Source organism: Microtus oregoni, unplaced genomic scaffold (genome assembly GCF_018167655.1).
Source record: "Microtus oregoni isolate MIOR12 unplaced genomic scaffold, Mior012 000047F_ref0000412, whole genome shotgun sequence".
NCBI classification, from domain to species: Eukaryota; Metazoa; Chordata; class Mammalia; order Rodentia; family Cricetidae; genus Microtus; species Microtus oregoni.
This window is the reverse complement of record NW_024543221.1, coordinates 9311489-9332653: the sequence shown is the minus strand read 5'-3', so window position 1 is coordinate 9332653 and position 21165 is coordinate 9311489. Positions and strand designations below refer to the sequence as shown.

At 43.2% G+C, this 21165-nt stretch overlaps 1 protein-coding gene across 2 annotated transcripts in view; it reads right to left on the bottom strand.

The window, feature by feature from the left end:
- Positions 1-14031: 14031 nt before the first annotated feature.
- Eprs1 (glutamyl-prolyl-tRNA synthetase 1) overlaps positions 14032-21165 on the bottom strand; it is a 69316-nt gene continuing 62182 nt past the window's right edge. For both annotated transcript variants that reach the window (XM_041635368.1, XM_041635369.1), the window contains 4 exons: positions 20141-20301; positions 17587-17665; positions 14470-14534; positions 14032-14386 (listed from right to left, as the gene is read on the bottom strand). In XM_041635368.1, coding sequence (XP_041491302.1) covers positions 14236-14386; positions 14470-14534; positions 17587-17665; positions 20141-20301 — 456 coding nt within the window. In that variant the 3' untranslated portion in view covers positions 14032-14235. The remainder of the gene's footprint in view (positions 14387-14469; positions 14535-17586; positions 17666-20140; positions 20302-21165) is intronic.

Here is a 21165-nt window from a genome sequence, read left to right as displayed (position 1 = left end):
TCACTCTGTAGACTCTGCTAGCCTTGAACTCACAGAAATCTGCCGGTCTCTGCCTTCTGATTGCTGGGATTCAAGGCGTGCCCACCTTAAAGGCACCATCTGGAACAAGAGAAGCCGCTTTCCAAGGCTGCATGGGATACCCAGCGTATGAACACAGACTACCAAGCTGGAGGGTGGGTTGATGGTCTCCAGGGCACAGAGATGGGGTGAGAATGGGAGCGGAGGGCATGGCTGCAGACCAGCAGCAGGAGGGCTGTCTGGGGGCTGTAGCAGCCCCAGATCTTGGCTACGGATCTAGATGGGGTATGTCACAAACTGTACAAATGTCGGTGTCTTGGTTTTGATTTTGTTAATGTTATGGCTTCCCTGATGCAAACTAGAAGAGCTGAAGTGTCCATGAAGCCTCTTGGTATTGCCTTTATAATTTTTCAACCTTGGAAAAACATAATAGTTGATGGAGGAAGGTCATTGGCTAATAAAGGAACTGCCCTGGCCCATTTTATTGGTTAGAAGATAGGTGGGAGGAGAAAACAGAACAGGATACTGGGAGGAAGAGGAAGTGAGGTCAGAGACTTGACAGCTCTCCTCTAGGGAGCAGACGCCTGAGAGAGACACCATGCTCCCGGCTCCCGGGCAGACACACGCCATGAAGCAAACCGCCAAGTTAGACATGCTGAACCTTTCCCCCGTAAGACCGGTGCTCACCGATTATTAGAGATGGGTTGATCGGGATAACAGAATTAGCCAGTAAGGGCTAGGGCAGAAGGGCCAAGCAGTGATTAAATGAATACAGTTTGTGTGTTGTTATTTCGGGCATAAGCTAGCCGAGCGGGCGGCTGGGGTGCTGGGGTGCTGGGGAAGAGGCCCCGCCGCCCCTAATACTACATATGGCGCCCACGTGGACAACTGCTTCCACATAAAGCCTGAGACAGCTTGGGAAGTAATTCTTGAACAAAATGAAAGCATTGTGCCTGGTTTCTTGGTAGCAGCAATTTCTCGGTTCTACTCTGCTTGCTAGAGGCAAGCAAGCGCCTCATCTAAGAGAGGCTTCCTGACTCAGCTTTAGCTGCAAAGCCTGCAGCTCATTAAGAGGTCCTGCCACGAAACACTTAAACGGTGTTGACGAAAAGCTGATCACATGCTTTTCGGTTTTCAGCCACAGCAGGAAAAAAGCTGCGCCATTTAAAAATGCCGGCTTTCTGGGCTGTCCTGCCAGGACAAACTCTGACTCTTTTACGCAGGCAGTTTGTGCGGTTTGCAAGCACAGGCTGTTGAAGCTCGCTTGCTGGCTACAGCCAGTACCTCAGCCATGAGGCTGGAAAGCTAAGGAATGGGCTGGATCCAGCTGGCAAAGCCACGCCTTTAATCCTACTGATATTGCTTGGTAAATTAAAGATTCATGTGGTCAGAAAAAGAGAGATATATAGTAAAGAGAGATTCAAAGACAAAGAAAATTTTTAAATGGTTTACAGTGTGTTAAAAATATATGCAGACTAAAAGTTGAAGTTCTTAAAGTAAAAAACAAAAAAAGAAAGAGAGTTGTGTGTGGTAGCACACGCCTTTAATCCCAGTGCCTAGAAGGCAGAGGCAAACAGACCTCTGTGAGTTCAAGGTGTAGTAGCTTACACCTTTAATCCCAATGCCTGGGAGGCAGAGACAGGCGGATCTCTAAGAGTTCAAAGACAGCCTGGTCTACAGAGTTACTTCAGGTCAAAGATACAGAGAACCTGTCTCAAAAAGCAAAGAGTTAAAAGTAAAAATAAACAAAATAGAGATTAAAACAAAGCTGCACAAAGATGGAAAATACACAGAGAATTTTGATACTGTATGCTATTATGCTCTCTTTGAATTGTTTGAATGCTGAGGAAAGAGCAAAAGCTACTAAAAGATATTTGTTTATAAATACTGCTGAACTAATCCAACATAGATATTTTGAATTTGGATCTAAGGATATGATGCTTTGGAAAAGAGTTTCTTATTTTGTTTTCACAGAGGATGAGACGCTGTTCATTTCTTCTATTCCGATTTGGTATGATGGACCACGCCCTCCTGAAGGGTTGCAGTGAACATCTTCAGAAAATTGCTTCGCTCAACTGCCAACTGAGATGAAACTAACACACAGGTTATACCATGAAAGACCTAATTAACGATGCCCCCATTCAGCAGGAAGCAGTTTGGAGAGAAATAACTGCGCCCATATTCCCAAATATTGTTTATAAATGTTCTTTTACATTTAAAGGGGGATATGATAGAGATATGAATAATTTACATTGATATGGATTTTGTTTTAGTGATTTAAGGTCAATTTTGTTATATGTATATGTGTTTCTGATCTTGATTAAGGAACTGTGATTGTGTAGTTCATTTAAAAATGTAATGTATAATTAGAAATATAGATTGTTAATAGATAATCATAATAGTCAAGTTTGTAGTCATGTTAGTTAAGATTTTCTAGATGTACATAGATATATTTTAGATAGGCATTCTTCATATTTTTCAAAGATTATAGAATATGGCATTTTAAATGTTTTAATAATTTAGGACTTTTCATGACAATGAGACACTCTGCTCCTGGCAGCACCAATCTACTTCAAGAGGAAGATGGGCATCGAAGAGGATCCTTATGGAGTTTGATAGCCATTTGGGCAAGAAACTGCTCTTGCCTGGACTATTGCATAAACTGGACACAGAGAACCCGCAGAGAGAGGACTACTGAACTTGCCTAAGGTGAGATGATCTTTCGGGGTTCCTGATTCATGAAAGAGTCTGCGAGATATTCTGCAGGACACAACAGATAGTGACTGAACTGACTTTGAATTTTCCTGCTTTATGGAAATGTCTGCTGGATACCATGGGCCTGAAGGCTGAAGATGGATGCCCCAACGGTACAAAAGAATTTTGGGTGACTGTCCAGGCAGCGAGATGTCTTTGTCATTTCTAGAGTTTGAAGTTTCTTAGTTCTTGTTTACTTAGGTAATATATCTTTCTGGAGTCTTTGATGGAGTTAAGAATAGTTAGTTATAGTTATAGTTTTCCTTAGTTATGATAAAGATTATTGTAACTTTTACTTGATAACTGTTTTGTTATATGTAATTTTGCTATGTTAAAGTTAAAGCCTTTTTTTTTTGTTTAAACCGAAAAAGGGGAAATGATGGAGGAAGGTCATTGGCTAATAAAGGAACTGCCCTGGCCCATTTTATTGGTTAGAAGATAGGTGGGAGGAGAAAACAGAACAGGATACTGGGAGGAAGAGGAAGTGAGGTCAGAGACTTGACAGCTCTCCTCTAGGGAGCAGACGCCTCAGAGAGAGACGCCATGCCCCACTCCTGGGATGAAGCTCCGACCCAGGATGGACTAGGCTGGAATCTCCCCGGTAAGCGCACCTTGGGGTGCTACATACAGATGATTAGAGGTGGGCTAAATTAATATGTGAGAATTGGCCAGGAAGAGAATGGGCCAGGCAGTGTTTGGAGGAATACAGTGTCCGTGTAATTATTTCAGGGTATAAGCTAGCCCGGCAGGCTGCCGGGGTGTTGGGGACGCAGCCCCGCCGCCGCCCTTATTACTTCAAATAGTTTTTATTTATTCTTTGAAATTTTCATATACATATAAAATATATTTTGCTCATACTTACCCCAACCTCTCCCTCCCAACTTCTGGTAACTTAATCTACTAAGTCCATCCCATGCTGCCCTTATGCACAACACATGAAACCATGAGCCTGAAGTCCTTTCGATCTAAAGCTAACAGTCAAGTTAACAGCATCAAGAAGAAGAAAAGGGAGACACACAAACATAAGACCTACCAAGAGATCTACAAGGGTCACATCTGTATCACAGCTTTTCAAGGACACACTGTGCTACCCAGGCTATTCTCAAACTCCAGGCTGGAATGATACTCTACGTCAACCTCCTCAACAGTTGAGATGTCAGATACATGTGCTCACATGCCAAGCTCACAAGAACGTTTTGCAAAAGGAAATTATTTTTATTTTAAGCGGTTAAAGATCATTTTACATATACACATATATAATTATGTACATGTGTGTGTGTGTGTCCACTAGGACAGCTCAGTGTATAAGGCACTTGCTGTCAAGCCAGACGATCTGAGTTCAATGACTGGTTCTCTGTGGCAGAAGGAAAGCACACGCCTGTAGTCCCAGTGGCTTAGGACACTGAGCAGATCCAGGTCAGCCCAGGAAACATAGGAAGACACATTTCAAAATAATTTAGTAAAGATGATGGTGATGAGGTTATTACTGAGAGGAAGCCCAACACTCAGAAGACCTCTTTGGAAAATAATGTACCAAAATCTTATCGTGATTTCTCAAAATAAAAACAGCAAGACTCTAAAAGCAGAGTTGGTTCACAATGGTCAGGCATCCTCTTTGGCGCCAAACCTGTCAATCACAGAAGGGCCCAGACACTTGGTTTCCAGCCCTGGGGCAGTGCTCCTCAGTTTTACCCCAGTAGGAATGACTCTCACCCCATCAGTATCCACACACGCATTCTATGTGGTTTCTAGGAAAGGGGGCGGGTCCGCACTGATTAAAATCCAACTAATAAACAATTATAAGAACACTGGTCAAAGACGAGGTGGCTGCCATCCCACAGCTGTGCAGAGCAAGGGCACAGCTTCTCTCTTCTTTCCTCCCTCTTTCCTTACTGCTTTCTATTTGCTCTGAGCATAGGGTAGCCTCAGACTCACCATCTTCCTGCCTCTGCCTCCTGAGTGCACTATCATGTTTGACTCTGATATCTCCTTTATAGCCTGTTTTTTTTTTCTTTTTGAACAACTATGACAATCTGACACCACCATCACTATCCTTTACTGCATGGTCTATAAATCTCATGAGTGTTTGCTCTGTGTTTGGAGTCAACTGTCTTCACAACATCCACGGGAGGTGGAGGTTTCCCACTTTACAGGTGAAATAACAGAGGTCACTCCGATTAGAACTAGGGTTCCATTCACTGTATACTCGTCCGTACTTTCCCAAAGTTCTTCTGTGACCATTGCCAAATAGTTTTTCACATCTGCAATTATTTTCCTTTGTTTGGGTCTCCTTTGGAACCAACATAAAAAATAGAAATAGAAAATGTTCTCCCCAGCTAATTGTTTTTGCAAAACCCACGTTTCTTCAGCTGTGTAGGACTGCGTTATAGTGCGCACTCACAGTATCCAACACTTACTCTTCCCTGACATGTAGTTCCGGTAACAGCCAGGGGATGCCACACACACTTGAATACAATATCCAAGAATGTGGGGCCGAGCTCCTGTCTCATGTCCCTTCTGATGAATTTGATTGGAAAAGGTGCCAATTTCCCAATCCCCTCAAGACTTTCCTACTCACTCCCTGAACTGCTCCAGAACCCTTTAATAAGAGGGGCAATGGCAGTTTAACTGAGAGTCAAAAACATAGGGAAAGGGATGGTGGGAACCCCACCAGAACCCGGTGTGAGGCAAGAGCTGTGGCATTTGAGAGCTATGCCGTGTGCTCACACCTGCTACTGAACCTTCCTGTGACAGTGGACTGTTCCAAACTTTGAACAGAAATAGGCAGAACAGAGTGAATGCTTCTAGGGACTTCAACTTCGTGTTCCTTTAAATGACAGGTCAATGCCTGGCACTGCTGCCTAGAAGCCCTCCTCATTCCAGGGGTGGAAGCATCAGGTTTTACTAGAATACACCTTTTTCTTTTCCCTTTGTTTTCTGTTTTTACAATGTGGCTCAGGGTGGCCTTGAACTCAGATCCTCCTGCCTCAGCTTCCAAAGTGCCGGGAATACAGGCTGAGCCACCACACATAGCCTGTGGGGGTTCTTACATCCAACTACCCCATAGCATTTGGTACCAAAGGAAAAGTTCTTCCTTACCTCCCCTAAACCCAGAGCCTGGCTTCCCTCTCAAGAAAGGAAGTTTGCTCCCACTATCCACAGCACTGCCCAAGGGAAAGCTGTGGGGCTTATCTAGACGTTGACAAGCAACAGACCAGAAGAGCATCCAGCCTGCCAAGACCATCCTTGACAGGTACTGTGAACCGCTGCTTATGCAGCATGTGGACCAAAGAAAATGCTATATGACAGGGTACAAAGCCAGGGAGAGAAGAGTGGGGAGAGGAGAGAAGAGTGGAGAGGCGAGGAGAGGGGAAAGGAGAGGAAGGGAGAGAAGAGCAGGGGAGGGGAGGGGAGGGAACAATTTGGAATCAAAACAAAATCAATTATGAAGGAAAGGTATTTGTGAAAAGTAAACATATTACGCATTATATATATACATATATATATATAATTTATACATAAGTTATTTGATACATAAGTAATTTATAAGGCAGGATATAAAGTAGACACCTGTAATCCCAGTCCTTGAGATAGAAGCAGAACAGCTGAGAGGTATGGGCTAGCTTAGACTGCAGAGCAGGAGCCCTCCAAAAGGAAAGAAGAGGTGAGAGGGAGAGACAGACAGAGGGAGACAGGGAGGAAAAAGAAGATGGAGGCACAGGGAAGCCTTGGATCAAGAAGGAATGTGGGACCATCGCCGACATAAAACACACGTGAAGACGTTAGGAGTTGGTGCAGCTGGCATTCTTAGCTAGAAGGCAGAGTGAAAACACAAACTTTAGAAAAAGACCAACAAAATAAGCTTTAAGTCCAAAATGTTGACAGTTTTATGCATGACGATGGTTAGAGGAGAAAAGAGGAGAAACAGTATGTAGATCTAACAAACAGTATGTAGATCTAACAAACAGTATGTAGATCTAACAAACAGTATGTAGATCTAACAAACAGTATGTAGATCTAACAGTATGTAGATCTAACAAACAGTATGTAGATCTAACAAACAGTATGTAGATCTAACAAACAGTATGTAGATCTAACAAACAGTATGTAGATCTAACAGTATGTAGATCTAACAGTATGTAGATCTAACAAACAGTATGTAGATCTAACAAACAGTATGTAGATCTAACAGTATGTAGATCTAACAGTATGTAGATCTAACAGTATGTAGATCTAACAAACAGTATGTAGATCTAACAGTATGTAGATCTAACAGTATGTAGATCTAACAGTATGTAGATCTAACAGTATGTAGATCTAACAGTATAGAGCTAAACCTGAGGAGACCCAATGACACCAGCTGGTCGAACCCAGTTTCATCTTTTCCTTTTCCTTCCCTCCTCCCTTCCCTTCCCCTCCCGTTCCCTCTCCACCCCTTCTCTCCCCTCCCACTCCCTCCCCTCCTTCCCTTTTCTCTCTCCTGGAATCCAGGGTTGTGTTGTCTTAACTGACTGTTAACTAGTTAATCTGCTATGACTTCATCTAACTTAAAAGCAATGGTTCTCTTATTTTTACTTTGTCTATTATCTTTTCGTTTCAACAATTTTATTGAAAGGTGCATTCCTTAGTTCAAAACATAATGGTAGTTGGTTAGTTTACTTCTGCCCACTCAAAATCAACACTGTCTTCAAACTGCAGCTTATCAACCTTTAGGAAGAACTTGGTTTACAAAGGTTAAGGATAAAATACTCCCATCCTTTGGTTTATTTTTCATTGGCCACTATCCATTATTATCTTAATCAAGTACATCGGCTTCTACACCCTTATGGCTAAAACAGCCACAGAAACAAAAGGCGTGCTAAGAAGAAACCCTCCCTGGCTTCAAAAGAGATGGGTTTCTGGATTCTTCCAGAGTTCTTCAGTTCACAATCACCTCAAAAGTACAGAAGTTGAGGTTCTATGCTCATAGAGACGTTTTTTCTCCCCTTACCTGACAAGCTGGCATACACCTGAAAATCTAGCACTTGGCTAACTGAAGCAGGAGGATCATAACTTCAAGACCAACCTGGGCTATATAGCAAGATCCTGTCTAAACTACATAAAGACTTTTTCTCCCCTTGTAGTTTATAATCTTATGTTATAATAGATGAATTAGTCATAGCTCTTCTTAAAATATGAGCCAATTAATACTGGGTTAATGTCAATTTACAAAAATAAGTAAATATTCATTGACTAACTTCACTTAGGTAATATGGGCATCAAGATGTGACTTTTAAACACGAATACATGCACATTTTGATACATCTATGGTAATAAACCCAGTAGCTACCTTGAGCAAACAGAAAGGCAAAAACACTGAAATTTCTAACAGATTAAGTAACTCCACAAGGTAAGAGAATCAGAATGATCCCAACGTGGCCCTCACACCCAGCACCGTGCTCAGTCTTAGGTAGAATATGGTCAAAAGAAAGAAGGCAAGGCAGCCTGGAACTAAGCTCATAGACACCCGAGGGTGAAGTGCCGCGCTAAGCCCGACTGGTGTCTTAGATCAGACATAAATAATAGAACCATTTCCCAAGCAAGAGTTGAGAGTGAAGTACAAGCAATTCAGTTTGTAAAGTAGAACCCCATTTGTGTGCAGTGGTTCCCTTGTGTGCCAGAGTCCAACGCTATGTTGTATCCCAGAATAAAAACAAGTTTAGAATCGCTAAGACAGCTAAAGACGTGACACACCCCTTCCAACACTAACCATCTGACGGCCTTCAAACCTTACATTAATATCTGACAATTACATATACATACCGGACTACATTTTCTGACCTGATCCTCAAGTGGCAGTTCTCATGCCTTCAGTTCACTGATAATTGTCTCTTTTAAAAGGGATGGGCCCCGACTAATTTTAAACATTAAGCTGAATACAAATTTAGTCTAATTTGTTCACTTCTATAGTTAGCATACAGCATAGGTGCCCTCAGAACGCGTACCCTGCCAGCAGAGATGGCTAAAGGACTTAGCAGCTCTAGTTAGCAGAAACAGCAAGACCACAATGAAGAATGCAAAGTCACATGGAGAGGCCCCCAGACTATTAGATAACATCTCTACTAGTGAGAAGAAAGCCAGTCAGCAAAGAAGTCCCCTAAAGAATTAAGTGATACTGGATTCCATATTGTGATTTTTTTTAAAAAAAAATAGTCTTTATTAAGTTTCTGCCCAGTGCATTTTATGTGAAACCTACTACTCCCGTGTATTGGGGGAGCGGGGGGGGGGGGGGGGGGGGAGGGGGGGGGTTGGGGGGGGTAGCGGGGGAGGGATTGCAGGACGAGACATGGCAACGCAGAGACAATTCCTACCATGGCCTTGTGCTATGGCCATGGTTGGACCCTGCTGATCTGCTCACAATCTAGCACTCCTAAAAGAAACACTGGGCATTTCTCAAAACAACAAATCAAACAACTCTCTCCCACACATCAAGTATGTACACTCACACATATATTATTTAAAGATCCCTCTTGTGGAATAAAGGAGCATGGCTCCACTTAATAACGGAGCACTCCTTGTTCTCATCCAAAATTTAGTCTGCTCTCCTGATAGACAGATAACCCAGTTAGTTAACCGGGTACCTGCTCTTAAAGTTGTTTCACAGGATTTAAAAGGTATTTTCCAGTCACCTCAAGAACAAATGCCATCATCATGTTACTGTCTCTACTCCTAAGTGAGATTTTCTGCATCACCCCACTTGTCTCCCCACTTTCTGTAACACTTCTCTGATGCACTGTCTCTCACAGTCAGCGTGGTAACCCAGCATTTTTTTTAAAACATATTCCATGGAAATGTTAATATATTAAGTTTATACTCAAACCCTGCCAGGTCACGGCTGTATAAACCAAAGCGAGTCACGTAGGGACTTTTCAGTTGCTCTGTAGTTCCTCCTCTCCAGTTATGACCACACTTTATTCTCTGTGAGTAAAAAGTAAAGAACCCAAAGCATTCTGCTGCTAAGTGCTTGCTGCTTCTGCTCACAAGAACTTCGGACTGAAAGCAATCCTATGTAAAGTCGCAGGAACAAGAGGCCCACATAAAGAGCGGGGCCTCCGCTAACAGCACCTTCAGAGGCCCCTCGAACAGGAAGAGCACCTCCCGGACTCAACAGATTTGTCTCTGCCTTCTAGAGAGAGGTATTTACCTGCTTCGGTGTCTCTCTGGGGCTTGGGCCCTGAGCAGTAACAGCAATCTAAGAAGACGACATAGTTAAGAACATTGAAGAACAGCCCAATGACTCCGGCAATGAGGACCAGCAGGGGGTTCTCTGTCTTCTGGGGACTGATGTACCTTTTGATGGCTTCTATCAGGATGCTGAACATCAGGGCCACAGCAAAAACGGAATTGCCAAACGCCCCTACAACATCTGCCCGGAGAAAACCGAACGTGCTCTTCCTGTGCTGCCTGATGTGGCTCGCCCGCAAGCCAAACAGCCCGATGATCATGGACAGCAGGTGGGAGAGGACGGCGAAGGCATCAGAGGCCAGGGAGAGGGAGTTGCCTAGGTGTGAAATCACTAGCTCCAGCGCAAAGAGAAGGACGCAGACTACACACATGAGGATCATTCGGAAGCTTCGGCCCGAGTATCTTCCCATGGCTGCCGCGGCTCCTCTTTCCCAGGAAGGCAAGAGCTCCTAGCAGATTTAGAGATTACAACTCCTGGATAACTCTCCCCTTCAGCTGCTCAGCGCCTGTCATATTTGGAAATCACCTTTTATAGGTTGCTATAAAGCCATAAAGCAGTTTAAAGGGCAATTAAGCAAGAAATGTCACGTGAGTTTGGGTTTGTAGAAATGGACACTGGCTTCAGGTGTAGACTTCAGAATTGTTTGTTCGGATGCATTTAATTACAGGGCTTCATATGTCTTTCCTTCCTCTAAGAGCTTATCCTAGCCAGGCTTCACCAGCTCCTGGCAGCATGCAGGAACAGCTTTAATTAAAGCAAGCATTTGGCATCAATGGCCACGTCTTGTCTCCTACATGTGTAGTTTTGAATGCAATCTGTGTGAAATGGAACATTCTAGCATTTTCATTCCAGAGATATACCAAGTAAAATCCCTATCCCCATTGCTTTGCCCCCTGACCACCAAGTAAGCTATCCCACTTCCAACAGTCTTTTTAAGAAAGACAAGAAAATAATCCCCAGTGTGAGGAAAGGTTCGGACCTTCCAAAACTGGAGGACCTAATGAGTGACAATCTGTTCAAGAAGAAAGCCAAATAATGAGTTAGCTGATGCAAGTTTGGATCTCACTAAAAAAATCTTTTTTTTTTTTTTTTTTTTTTTTTGGTTTTTCGAGACAGGGTTTCTCTGTGGTTTTGGAGCCTGTCCTGGAACTAGCTCTTGTAGACCAGGCTGGTCTCGAACTCACAGAGATCCGCCTGCCTCTGCCTCCCGAGTGCTGGGATTAAAGGCGTGCGCCACCACCGCCCGGCTTCACTAAAAAATCTTATCCCTTAGGATCTTACAGCATCGAAGGCATATTGGTTGTCAAGTATCTAAACTGACAGTGGCCTATATTGTTCGGAATAGCCACCAACTACATGGCTTTTTTTAATTAAAAAATGTTTTATTACATTTCCTGGGTGAGGTTAGTATGTCTGTGTCAGAGGAGTACTTGCAGGGGTCCGTCCGGCCTCTCTTTGCTACCAAGTGGGTTCTGGGAATCATCTTCTAGACCGCAGGAGTGACAAGCTGTCTGTCTCCCTCGTCCTTCCTGATGGTACTACCGCGGGTACCACGGTTATGTGACAGATGACTAACAACTAGAACGGGCGACCCTTCCACAGATGGTCAAAATGCCTTCTCCGTGGTTGTTTTATGAGATATTCTTCTGCACTCGGACTCTGTCACTAGAAGTCCATGTCCTACAAAAGTTCATGTGACTATTTTAACGTTGAAACTGCTAAGGTGTGTAACACAGGTGCCCCAGTTGGACCCTTGGAGCAGAGCCAGGAGCGGAGCCAGCAGTCTATGTGCCTTGTTGTCGTTGGCTGCAGTGAGCACTGGGCAAGGAACCACTTCAGTGACTCTAACTCAGATTGCATGCAAATACTCTGCCATCTATACGAGGGACCAGAGCACTTTAGTGTCTTAGGACCAAGTCCTTAAGATTCCAAGGGGTGATTATGTCTGGCCATCGATTTAAAGCAAATGGTTCCTATACCCTCTTAAAAAATACCAGTGCTTCCCATTTTGATAGTTTCACACCCACTACACAGCCCAAGCTGACTTCACTCACACTCATGATATTCCCGTGTTAGCCTCTCAAGTGCTAGGATCTTAGATGGGTGTCACACCTGGAAGACTAGCACCCTTTCACACATGGAGTTTGGAAAGGGTTTGCTACTTTAGCTGACCTCCACTTCTAGAAACAAGCCAATTTATCAGACGTAATTTCAGTGAATGATTCGTATCTTAATGTAACTAGAGTTCCTTTAAATGACTTGGGATGGGGGTCACCAAACCCAAGGCTTTTCAGTGTTCCTTTTATTTGCAAGAAGCTAAAAAATTTTTTTAAAAGTTTGAAAAAAGCTCCAGAGATTTCTCCCTCTCCCAGATGACCTTGGGTCACAGTATAGAATATGAAATATATGATCTACATTTTACTGTTTTGTCATGAATCAGAAAAACAAAAACTACTTCTACTGGTTTTCCTCCAAAGCAACATACACACTTCTTTAAAGGACAAACTTTATCATGACTAAAGCCACAAATTAGCAGCAACTTCCAGCTGACTCCATGGAATCTGTACCAACGATATATGACGTGCTAGGCACTGGTCTAGTGTCCCCCATAAGACAGAGGAACCTGGAAGTGGGTACGGGACTTCTCATCGTTTACGCAGAACGAAGGCTGGAAGGGCAAGGCGAACACGAAAATGCCATGGCCAGTGAGAACTGATTCAGAGCACAGCTATGTGATCAGATAGGCACGCTGTTTACATCCGGTGCATGTGGAGGCCAGAGTCCAACACCAGGTGCTAGCCATTTATTTTCTGAGACAGGGTCTTATGGACTCTGCTGGAGCTCACACTAGCTGGCCTGACTGGTGAGCCAGGAAGCTGCAGGAGCCGCCTGTCTGCCTTCCCAGCTGGGACTAGAACTCAGGTCTGCAAGCTTGTCCTACGAGCGCTTTCCTCAAGGAGCATTCTCCCCAGGTTGTGTGCTGTATTTCACCTGCAGCTTCCTGGGGCATCTCCTGTCCCTAAAAGGAGCATAACCTGCCTTTGCATCTCATTCCGTTCCCTCTATTAACACTGAAACCTTGCTCATTCTTCAAAGCATGACTCACAATTCTAAGCCTCTTAAAGGCCCTTCCTGGGAAAAGGAACTGGAAATGAAGTGCTGAAATAAGGTATTCACTCACTTGTCAGAGGACGGAGCAGGAGGACCACAACTTCAGGCCAGCCTGGGCTACAAGGTGAGGTAGTCTCAGCAGAGGCACATGCCACAAAGCCTGGTAACCTGGGCTCAATCCCCACGATTCACATGGTAAAGAGAGCGGACTCCATCAAACTGTCCCCTGACTTCCATACATGTGCCCTGGCAAGCACACACTGCCTCACCAGGAAAAGAAAGTACTAAGAAGGCTCCAAATGAGGTACAAAAGGCCTCCCAGGCAAAGAAGCAGATAGAAAGACAACTTGCATGAGAAAAGCAGAGGGCTGTGTAGAATTGAAGGACACTGAACAGGTAATGAGCCAGATTAGGTAATGTGTTTACATTTTAGCCTATAAATGGTAAGAACTATAAAACGATATGAAGGGGGGAAAACTATCTTAAAAGACCACAATGAGAAAAACAAAAACAGACTTGAAAATGTGGAGGCTGGCATGGTGGTCACACACCTAAGAGTGACACTGTTGATTAGATATTGTGAGGAAGCCAAGTATAGAATTTTTCATACCGATACCTAAGGAGGTGGCCAGGAAGAAAAGCAATGACAGACAGTTAACAACAGTCAGAAGATGCAGGTGCTGAGGTGAGACAAGAGTCAGAGTGCACACTGAACCTGCAGGTTGTCCTCCACGACCTCAGAGAGACCCAGCAGGGCGGGGAAGCCTGGAAAGTGTGGAGAAATGGGGGCAACTCCTTCTGAGATGAAGACTGGCTTCCTGAGACCATCAGGGAAAGTGTACCCCTTGCCTACCTGAGTTTCAATGACCACCCTTGTGTCTATGATTCAGCTACTGCAGGATGAACTGAATACATAAAATATAATTAGTTCATGGTGTTTATTACCCAGGCTGTTTACAGAAAATTATTTCCCACCGTTAATTTAGGTGTAAGAATAGCTGTTTATCTCATGTGATTTCTTTTTAGAACTTTTAAAAAATGAAAAAAAAACCTGCATCTGAGAAGATATTAGTATCATTGGTTTAAAAAAAAATTAGAATGGGTGAGAAAAGCTTCTGTTTCGTCCATCAGTAACTCCGACCAAACAAGGTGTAGAACTTGGCAGGTTTCTTGCCACAGATACACATGGCTCCAGGCTGCAGCTCACACAGAGGATTGAAAGGAATGCAGAGACTTTTGGCTCCCATTGACGGAGCACCAGGTTCCACATCCTGATCCCTGGAATTAAAGAGACAGGAAATTCGTTCACTCCTGCTGCACACTGCACCTTCTGAGTGCAGTCTATCAATGAGTTAATTTACCTGGCTGTTGTCTTTTTGATCCAGTCCTCACAGTCAATCTCCCCACAGAATGGAATCTGTGCAATCTAGGAAGAAAAGAAAACACATTCTGCCATTATAACTCCTAGAGAGGAGCACCTGAGTTCTCTTTTTACCTTTCAAGCAAAGGGGGTCCCAGTCCTTCTGCGGCTATGGTACCTTTGTAAACACTGAGATCTTTGCTCAGAAGCAGACATGAGAACAGAAAATGATTTTTTACAGCATCCAAAATCCACATTCATAAAACTTGACACAAACCATCTTTGCTGTAACATAATAAATGCCTGTATGAACCGTGCTGGAGACCTCTTCAGGTCCTGACTGCTGCCTGTGTTACAGAGCTGGCTGTCAGGAGGACGGAAGGGGGTGTCTAAGAGTGAACTGATTGCAAGGTAACACAACAGTAACAGCTAACAACCAGGCAAGGCCTCACTCGACCTTACATGTCTAACACGTCAGGGATAAGTGACTAACCTTAAACAACAAATGCCTATAAATAACAAAAATCATGTTTTATCAGGAAAATTACAATGAAACTTCAATCCCAGGGAACAACATAGTATAAGGAGAGAACCAATCCCACCAAGCTGTTCTTTGACCTCTCTCTGTGTGTTGTGGCATGCACCACTCATACACTAAATGTAGGAAAGAGAAGGGGTGGTTGTTTGAGGGCAGAGGCAGTAGCAGTGCTGCCCCCCAACTTTTCATGACTTAGCAGTATTCTACATTCTTTTTTTTTTTTTAAATATTTATTTATTTATTATGTATACAATATTCTGTGTGTATGCCTGCAGGCCAGAAGAGGGCACCAGACCTCATTACAGATGGTTGTGAGCCACCATGTGGTTGCTGGGAATTGAACTCAGGACCTTTGGAAGAGCAAGCAATGCTCTTAACCTCTGAGCCATCTCTCCAGCCCAGTATTCTACATTCTTAAACTAAATTCACCTGCAGGATCATGAGTTCCAACTCCTGGTCTACAAAGTAGTGTCTCAAAAACAAAACAAAAAATGTCCTCTGCAAAGCTATCATGCACTGGGATCTAGTAAGCATATTTCAGAAGGCTTCTTCTCTCAGAAGTAAAAGCAAATAGAAAGGAGGCAATTACAGAAACAGGAACTTCTTTAGATGGACCTTAACTCCAAGGAAGGGCAAATGCTCATGATCAAGTCTCTTATGTTCACTTGGTGAACGTGCTAGTCTAATTTCTGAAATTTACCAACTGCTCTTCTGATAAATTGCCTCCAAGACTACAGAAGTAATACATTTCTATGTGTGTCCTGCAAGGGAGGAAATGGATGGAGAGAAAGGGGCAGAGACCAGTGACAGCACACATTCAGAGTTTTAATACAGAAATTCTTTGTGCCATGAAAATGGAGACAAAGGACCCAAGATCTAAGCCAATTACTTCCCTGTATGAGAGCTGCAAACCCTTAACATCTGCAAACAAAGTGCATAAAAAAGGACATTTATAGAACTGTGTAATACATAAAATAATGTCTGTAGCACATGAAGAAATTTGTATTTGGACTCGTAAGTGATTCTGTCAGAGCCTCGTGGCAAAGGGAGATAATTCTAGCTTACCAGTGAGCTCAAGCCTAGCCTAGAAAACTTAGCGAGAGTCTGTCTCTCTACTGCAAAACAACAAGTAGCTCCAGTAGTGCTCTTGCTCTGCACGCCTCAAGCCTGAGATCCCACCCCAGCATCAACACAGCAAATCAGCTAAAATGAGAGGCAGAAAGGGTGGACTTGAAAATAAGCCAAGTGAACCAATTAGTCGCCCCATCCCTTTATACCAAATAGAAGTAAAGAGGAAAAGAGCGATGTTTTACCTACTGTAAGTTTGTCCACAGAGCTTTCCTCTCTAAGGCTGTCTGACCCCATGAAGCAAGAGGGGAGGAGGCACTGACTACTGACTGTAACAATCTATTTATTGACCTATGTGTTCATTGGACATGAAACTAAACTAAAATATCCCTGCTCCACTTTAAAATTTCAAATCCTTACAGTAATCTATCTAATATTAGAATAAAATAGATGACCCACTAACACCTTGTGAATCTTGGTTCTTCGAAATCAATGCATTAGCTAAAAGCTACTCTATTATATTAATGCTTATGCAATTTCTCTAAAAAACTGTTTTACAAAAGTGACTAATCATTATCATAAATTATTTAAATTTTTAACTTAAAAATTAATGGAGTAAATTGAGTCTGGCAGCACAGGCCTTTCATCCTAGCTCCTCAGGAGACTGAAGCAGGAAGATTTCAAGCAGGAAGATAGCTGCCTGGGCTATAGAGTGAGTTCAAGGGTCAACCTAGGCATTTAAGATCTTTCCTCAAAATGAAGTGGGCTGGAGCTACACTTAGTACTAGCTCAGCATTAGCATGCCAAAGCCTAGGTTCATCCTCAATACGCACAGGAAGGAGCACGCATAGAAGATGGCCACACAACCTCTAGTCTTCTGTTAAAAGCATGCAGCAGACAAGGGAACTATAGAACACAGAAAGGTAAAGGCCAGGGAAACAGTAAACCAAGGCCAAATAAGAACTGGGGATCTGAGAGAAGTGTTGAGGCCATCTATTTTACAGAGCGGTGAAGAGTCAGAGAGGTGAATTCCTCTGCACCAGTAACAAGAAGTATATATACCAATGAGTGTTTGAAAAACAAAACAACTTTGTCTTTTATTCTCAAAAAGGAGTTTTTAAAAATCTGTGAAGGAAGTATGTATGCATTAAACAGTGGAAGAGAGATCTAACTTCTGGTATCTAATTCTATGGGCTAATTCATTTAGACTCTGGCCCATGGTTTCTCATTTGTAATCTGGAAACACGGGACTAGTTGTGTATTTAACACGCATACCAAATACTAAAGTCCATAAGTGATTCATTCCAATAGTACAGAAAGCTGAATAATGTACAATCCCTTTGCTTGACTGGCTCTAAAGGAGACTGAAACAAAGTCTCAGCTGAGGGAGTTTTAAAATCTGTTTACTGGGACATGGCAGAAGAGCAGAGCCATGGCACAGGCAAGACCCTGGGGTCAGTGCCTGGGCCTGCAAAAAACAAAACCAAGAAAACCTTTCTGGAGGCCCCTTACCTTCCCAGAATCTAGTGCCTTCTGAAAGTCCTCCAATGTGTTGGACACAACCATATGAGCTTTAAGGTCTTCAGTAGCCCTGCCAAAATAAATCAGAAAATACATAACTTTCCTTACAAATATGACATTTTTTTTAAATCTCAAAATAAACAAGATTTAATGAAATACTAAGTGAAAGTCAGAAGAACTCAGAGTATTAATTCCCTAACTGGCAGTGGCCACCTTACTTGAGCATCACCTCAAGCCAACATGTGAGAAAATTGCCACGCACACAACAGGCAGCTGCTACTTCTGTCATTGCTGCTGAACAGTCCTAACTCCCACTTGTACCACCTCAGAAAGTCTGTTAGTTTCCAAACCTTCTGGTCTACTTTTCTCCTCTACAAAAACGGGGAAATAATAAGAATACTGTCGCAGGAGATATATAGAATTAACTGCCCAATAATGACACATGAAGGAATGAAAGCATCACAACAACACACACACACACAAATTAAAGATATTTTCACACCATCAAATCCTCCCACCCTATACTCCCGTCCCCTTGGGTCTCACTACATAGCGCAGGTTGGACTAGAACATGATTCCCTCCGAATTCAGCTAGTATTACTAGATGTTCCCCCACCAAGCCTGGCTCCACAGCCTCCTCTTTCAGACCCTCAGGCTTTAGTAATGCCATAGGCAATACTTTCATCTACATTCAAAATCACACATGGAGTAGAAGGAAAAAAAAAAAAAAGACAGTTCTTTTCTGAATCTCAAGGCTAGGACCTTGGGCATTCTTAGCAATTGCTAGCTGTCAGTCAAATTTGTTTCCTCTTTTCCCGTCACATTTTTTGTAACGAGATAGGCAAGACTAAGTAGGAAAAGCCATGGGACATTTCCCACCGTACCTTTGAAGGCAGCAGGCATGGCTCTTGCACCCTCACCCACCAGCACTCCCTTGACTTGACTGTGATCTGGTGTGTCCATGTCACTAAGTTCTAGGTGATGGCAGAACTAATAAAATGAGTGGATCTAAGTTCTGGAAAACTATACCACTGGACCTGCAGACCAGCTTCACACTGCTTCAGATATGGAAGGAGAAGCTGCTCTGTGTCTGACTCTGGTCTTCTCTTGGCTATAACAGTTTAGTCTACTTCACACAGGACTTCTTTCATCAAAGCCGACATTAAGGAGGCTGGGATGTAGCTCAGTGCAAGGAAAAGAGCCTGCCTAGTATGAATGAGAACACAGTTACCTCAGCACTGAAAGGAAAAGAAACACCAGCTACCCTTAATATTAAATCCAGTAACCTGACTAGGAGGATCTACGGAAGGAGCCTGTCCCGTGGAAGGAGGGAAACCTCAGGAATACACATTTGTGATAGATCTATACTGCTAGGTCCTCAGTTCAGTAAAATTAATCAATATATTAGTTTCTTCGTACTTGGTAATACAAAGATCCAAGTATGAGCAAGTATGCAGTGCTATCTTTTTTTAAAAAAATGAGTTGTTATCCTAATTCAGCTTTTCCTTAGTAATAAGTCTATGTAGAATTGACCTATTCAAAGTACCTATATTTATAAGCAAGAATGCAATGTATATTGAAAATTGCACAAGATTAAAAACAAAACAAACACATCACTAAGAATAAACTATTTAGAATGAACCTTGTATGTAAAAAAATAACAGAATTTGAGTATAAGTGAATGAAAAGTTGCTAAAATTTTCTGCTAAGCCAGGAGTGGTAGCATAGGAAGGATCAAAAATCCAAGGCCAGCCTCAAGTTTGAAGGCAATCCAGGCTACCGGAGACCCTATCTCCAAAAACAGACGACAACTTGTTTTTGTAAAAATACCCATCTGGAGCTTGAAGACAGCTCAGCAGCATGGTAACCCCTTTCTAAGTGTGAGGACCTGGGTTCAGCCCCCATGACCTACAACAAAACCAGCTGCGGATGTGGTACATGCCATATTGTATCCCAGGACCCCTGGGACTTGCTACCCATCCAGTTTAGCCTACTTGTTAAGCTCTAAACCAGTGAAAAACCTTGGCTCAAAAAAATACAAGGTGGGGCTGGAGAGAAGGCTCAGAGGTAAAGAGCACTGGTTGCTCTTCCAGAGGTCCTGAGTTCAATACCCAGCAACCATATGGAGGCTCCCAACCATCTATGAGTTCTGCTGCCCTCTCCTGGCGAGTAGGAGCATATGCCATTACGGGGAAGCTTTTAACAGCTGCTGGCTGCTCTCTCAGGCTTAGTTTCTCAGGGAAGGTGCTGGTAAAGCTTCCTGGATGGATTCTACCAATCTGTGACCAGCACTTAAGAACCAAAGACTTAATACAATAACCTGGATCTGAAGTTAACCCCATCTAGTTCAACAGACGGACCAGTTCACAGGGAACACACACTTAGGAAACCCACAAGTCAAAACTACAAATGGAGTAAGACACTGTGGTCCTGGAGCTCAGGGAGAAAGGCTATGTCCAGTTGCAAGAACCCCAAATCCCTTGTTTATGTCTCAAACACTGGGTGGAAACCGAAGAAAGGAGACACAAGTAAACGACAGAGCTACCTTGTGAAAAGGTTAAGCTGGATGTCTTCCAAAATCTCTTGAAGTTTAGCCTCAGCCTCTTTTTCGGCAATTGTTAACTTCTCTCCAGTATCTCGCCTGACAGCCACAAACTGAGAGCTCTTCATATCTCGTGGCCCCACCTCAAGTCTGACTGGAACCCCCTATAAAAAAAAACAGGCAGTTAAACCTGTGCATGGGAATCTCAAGCTGAATATAGACTATTTCAGGGTTTTAGCTACTATAAATCATAAAACAGCCAAAGAACAACGGTAACCAAACAAAAAAAGGGCAAGTGATACTCCTGACACTAGAGAACTTACTTCAGTACAGAAGGAAAGTCTACTGCTCGTGTGGTCAGAACTAAGCCATCTCTTGATAGAAAAGCATCTGAATGGGCATTCCCATTTCCTCACAATTGGCATGTTGTACATGGAAGAATACAGAGGCTTCTTGAAACCAAAAATACCCCCAAAGAACTGAGGGGATTAGCACACGGGTACACTCCAGACTCATTCATGGTAAACATGTGCTTTGGCTGGGATGCCTCGGCTCTGGAAGGAACTACAGACCAAGCATGAGAATCACCTCCAGGGTTGGATAAAGCACTGCCTGCCAGCCCTTATCAGAGGTTCTTGTAGTGGAGGTTAAGGATGGCCGAGAGTCATACTTGAAGGAGTATTACATGTTCAGACTGCTGGCTTTCGGACAAAGTTTGAGAGGCACCATGTTCTCAGGCTTCCATGAGAGAATTTAAGAATTGGCTATATCCAAGTTTAAGACTCCTGCATATTCCAATCTCTAAGGAGACTAAAGCCCTTAAGTGAAGCACAATTACTAAAGGCTCAGATCAGAGACTGATATTGGAGTTCAACCTTTCAGCCACTGATTATTTACCTTGACCTCAGTCCGAAAATGGTGATCCTGCCTCCAGGAATCTCAGAATGAGATTGAGACTGTGAGCTGTCTCCTCCAGTTTTATATTCCTCTCTAGGGCTGGGATTAAAGGCATGCACCACTGAAATTAA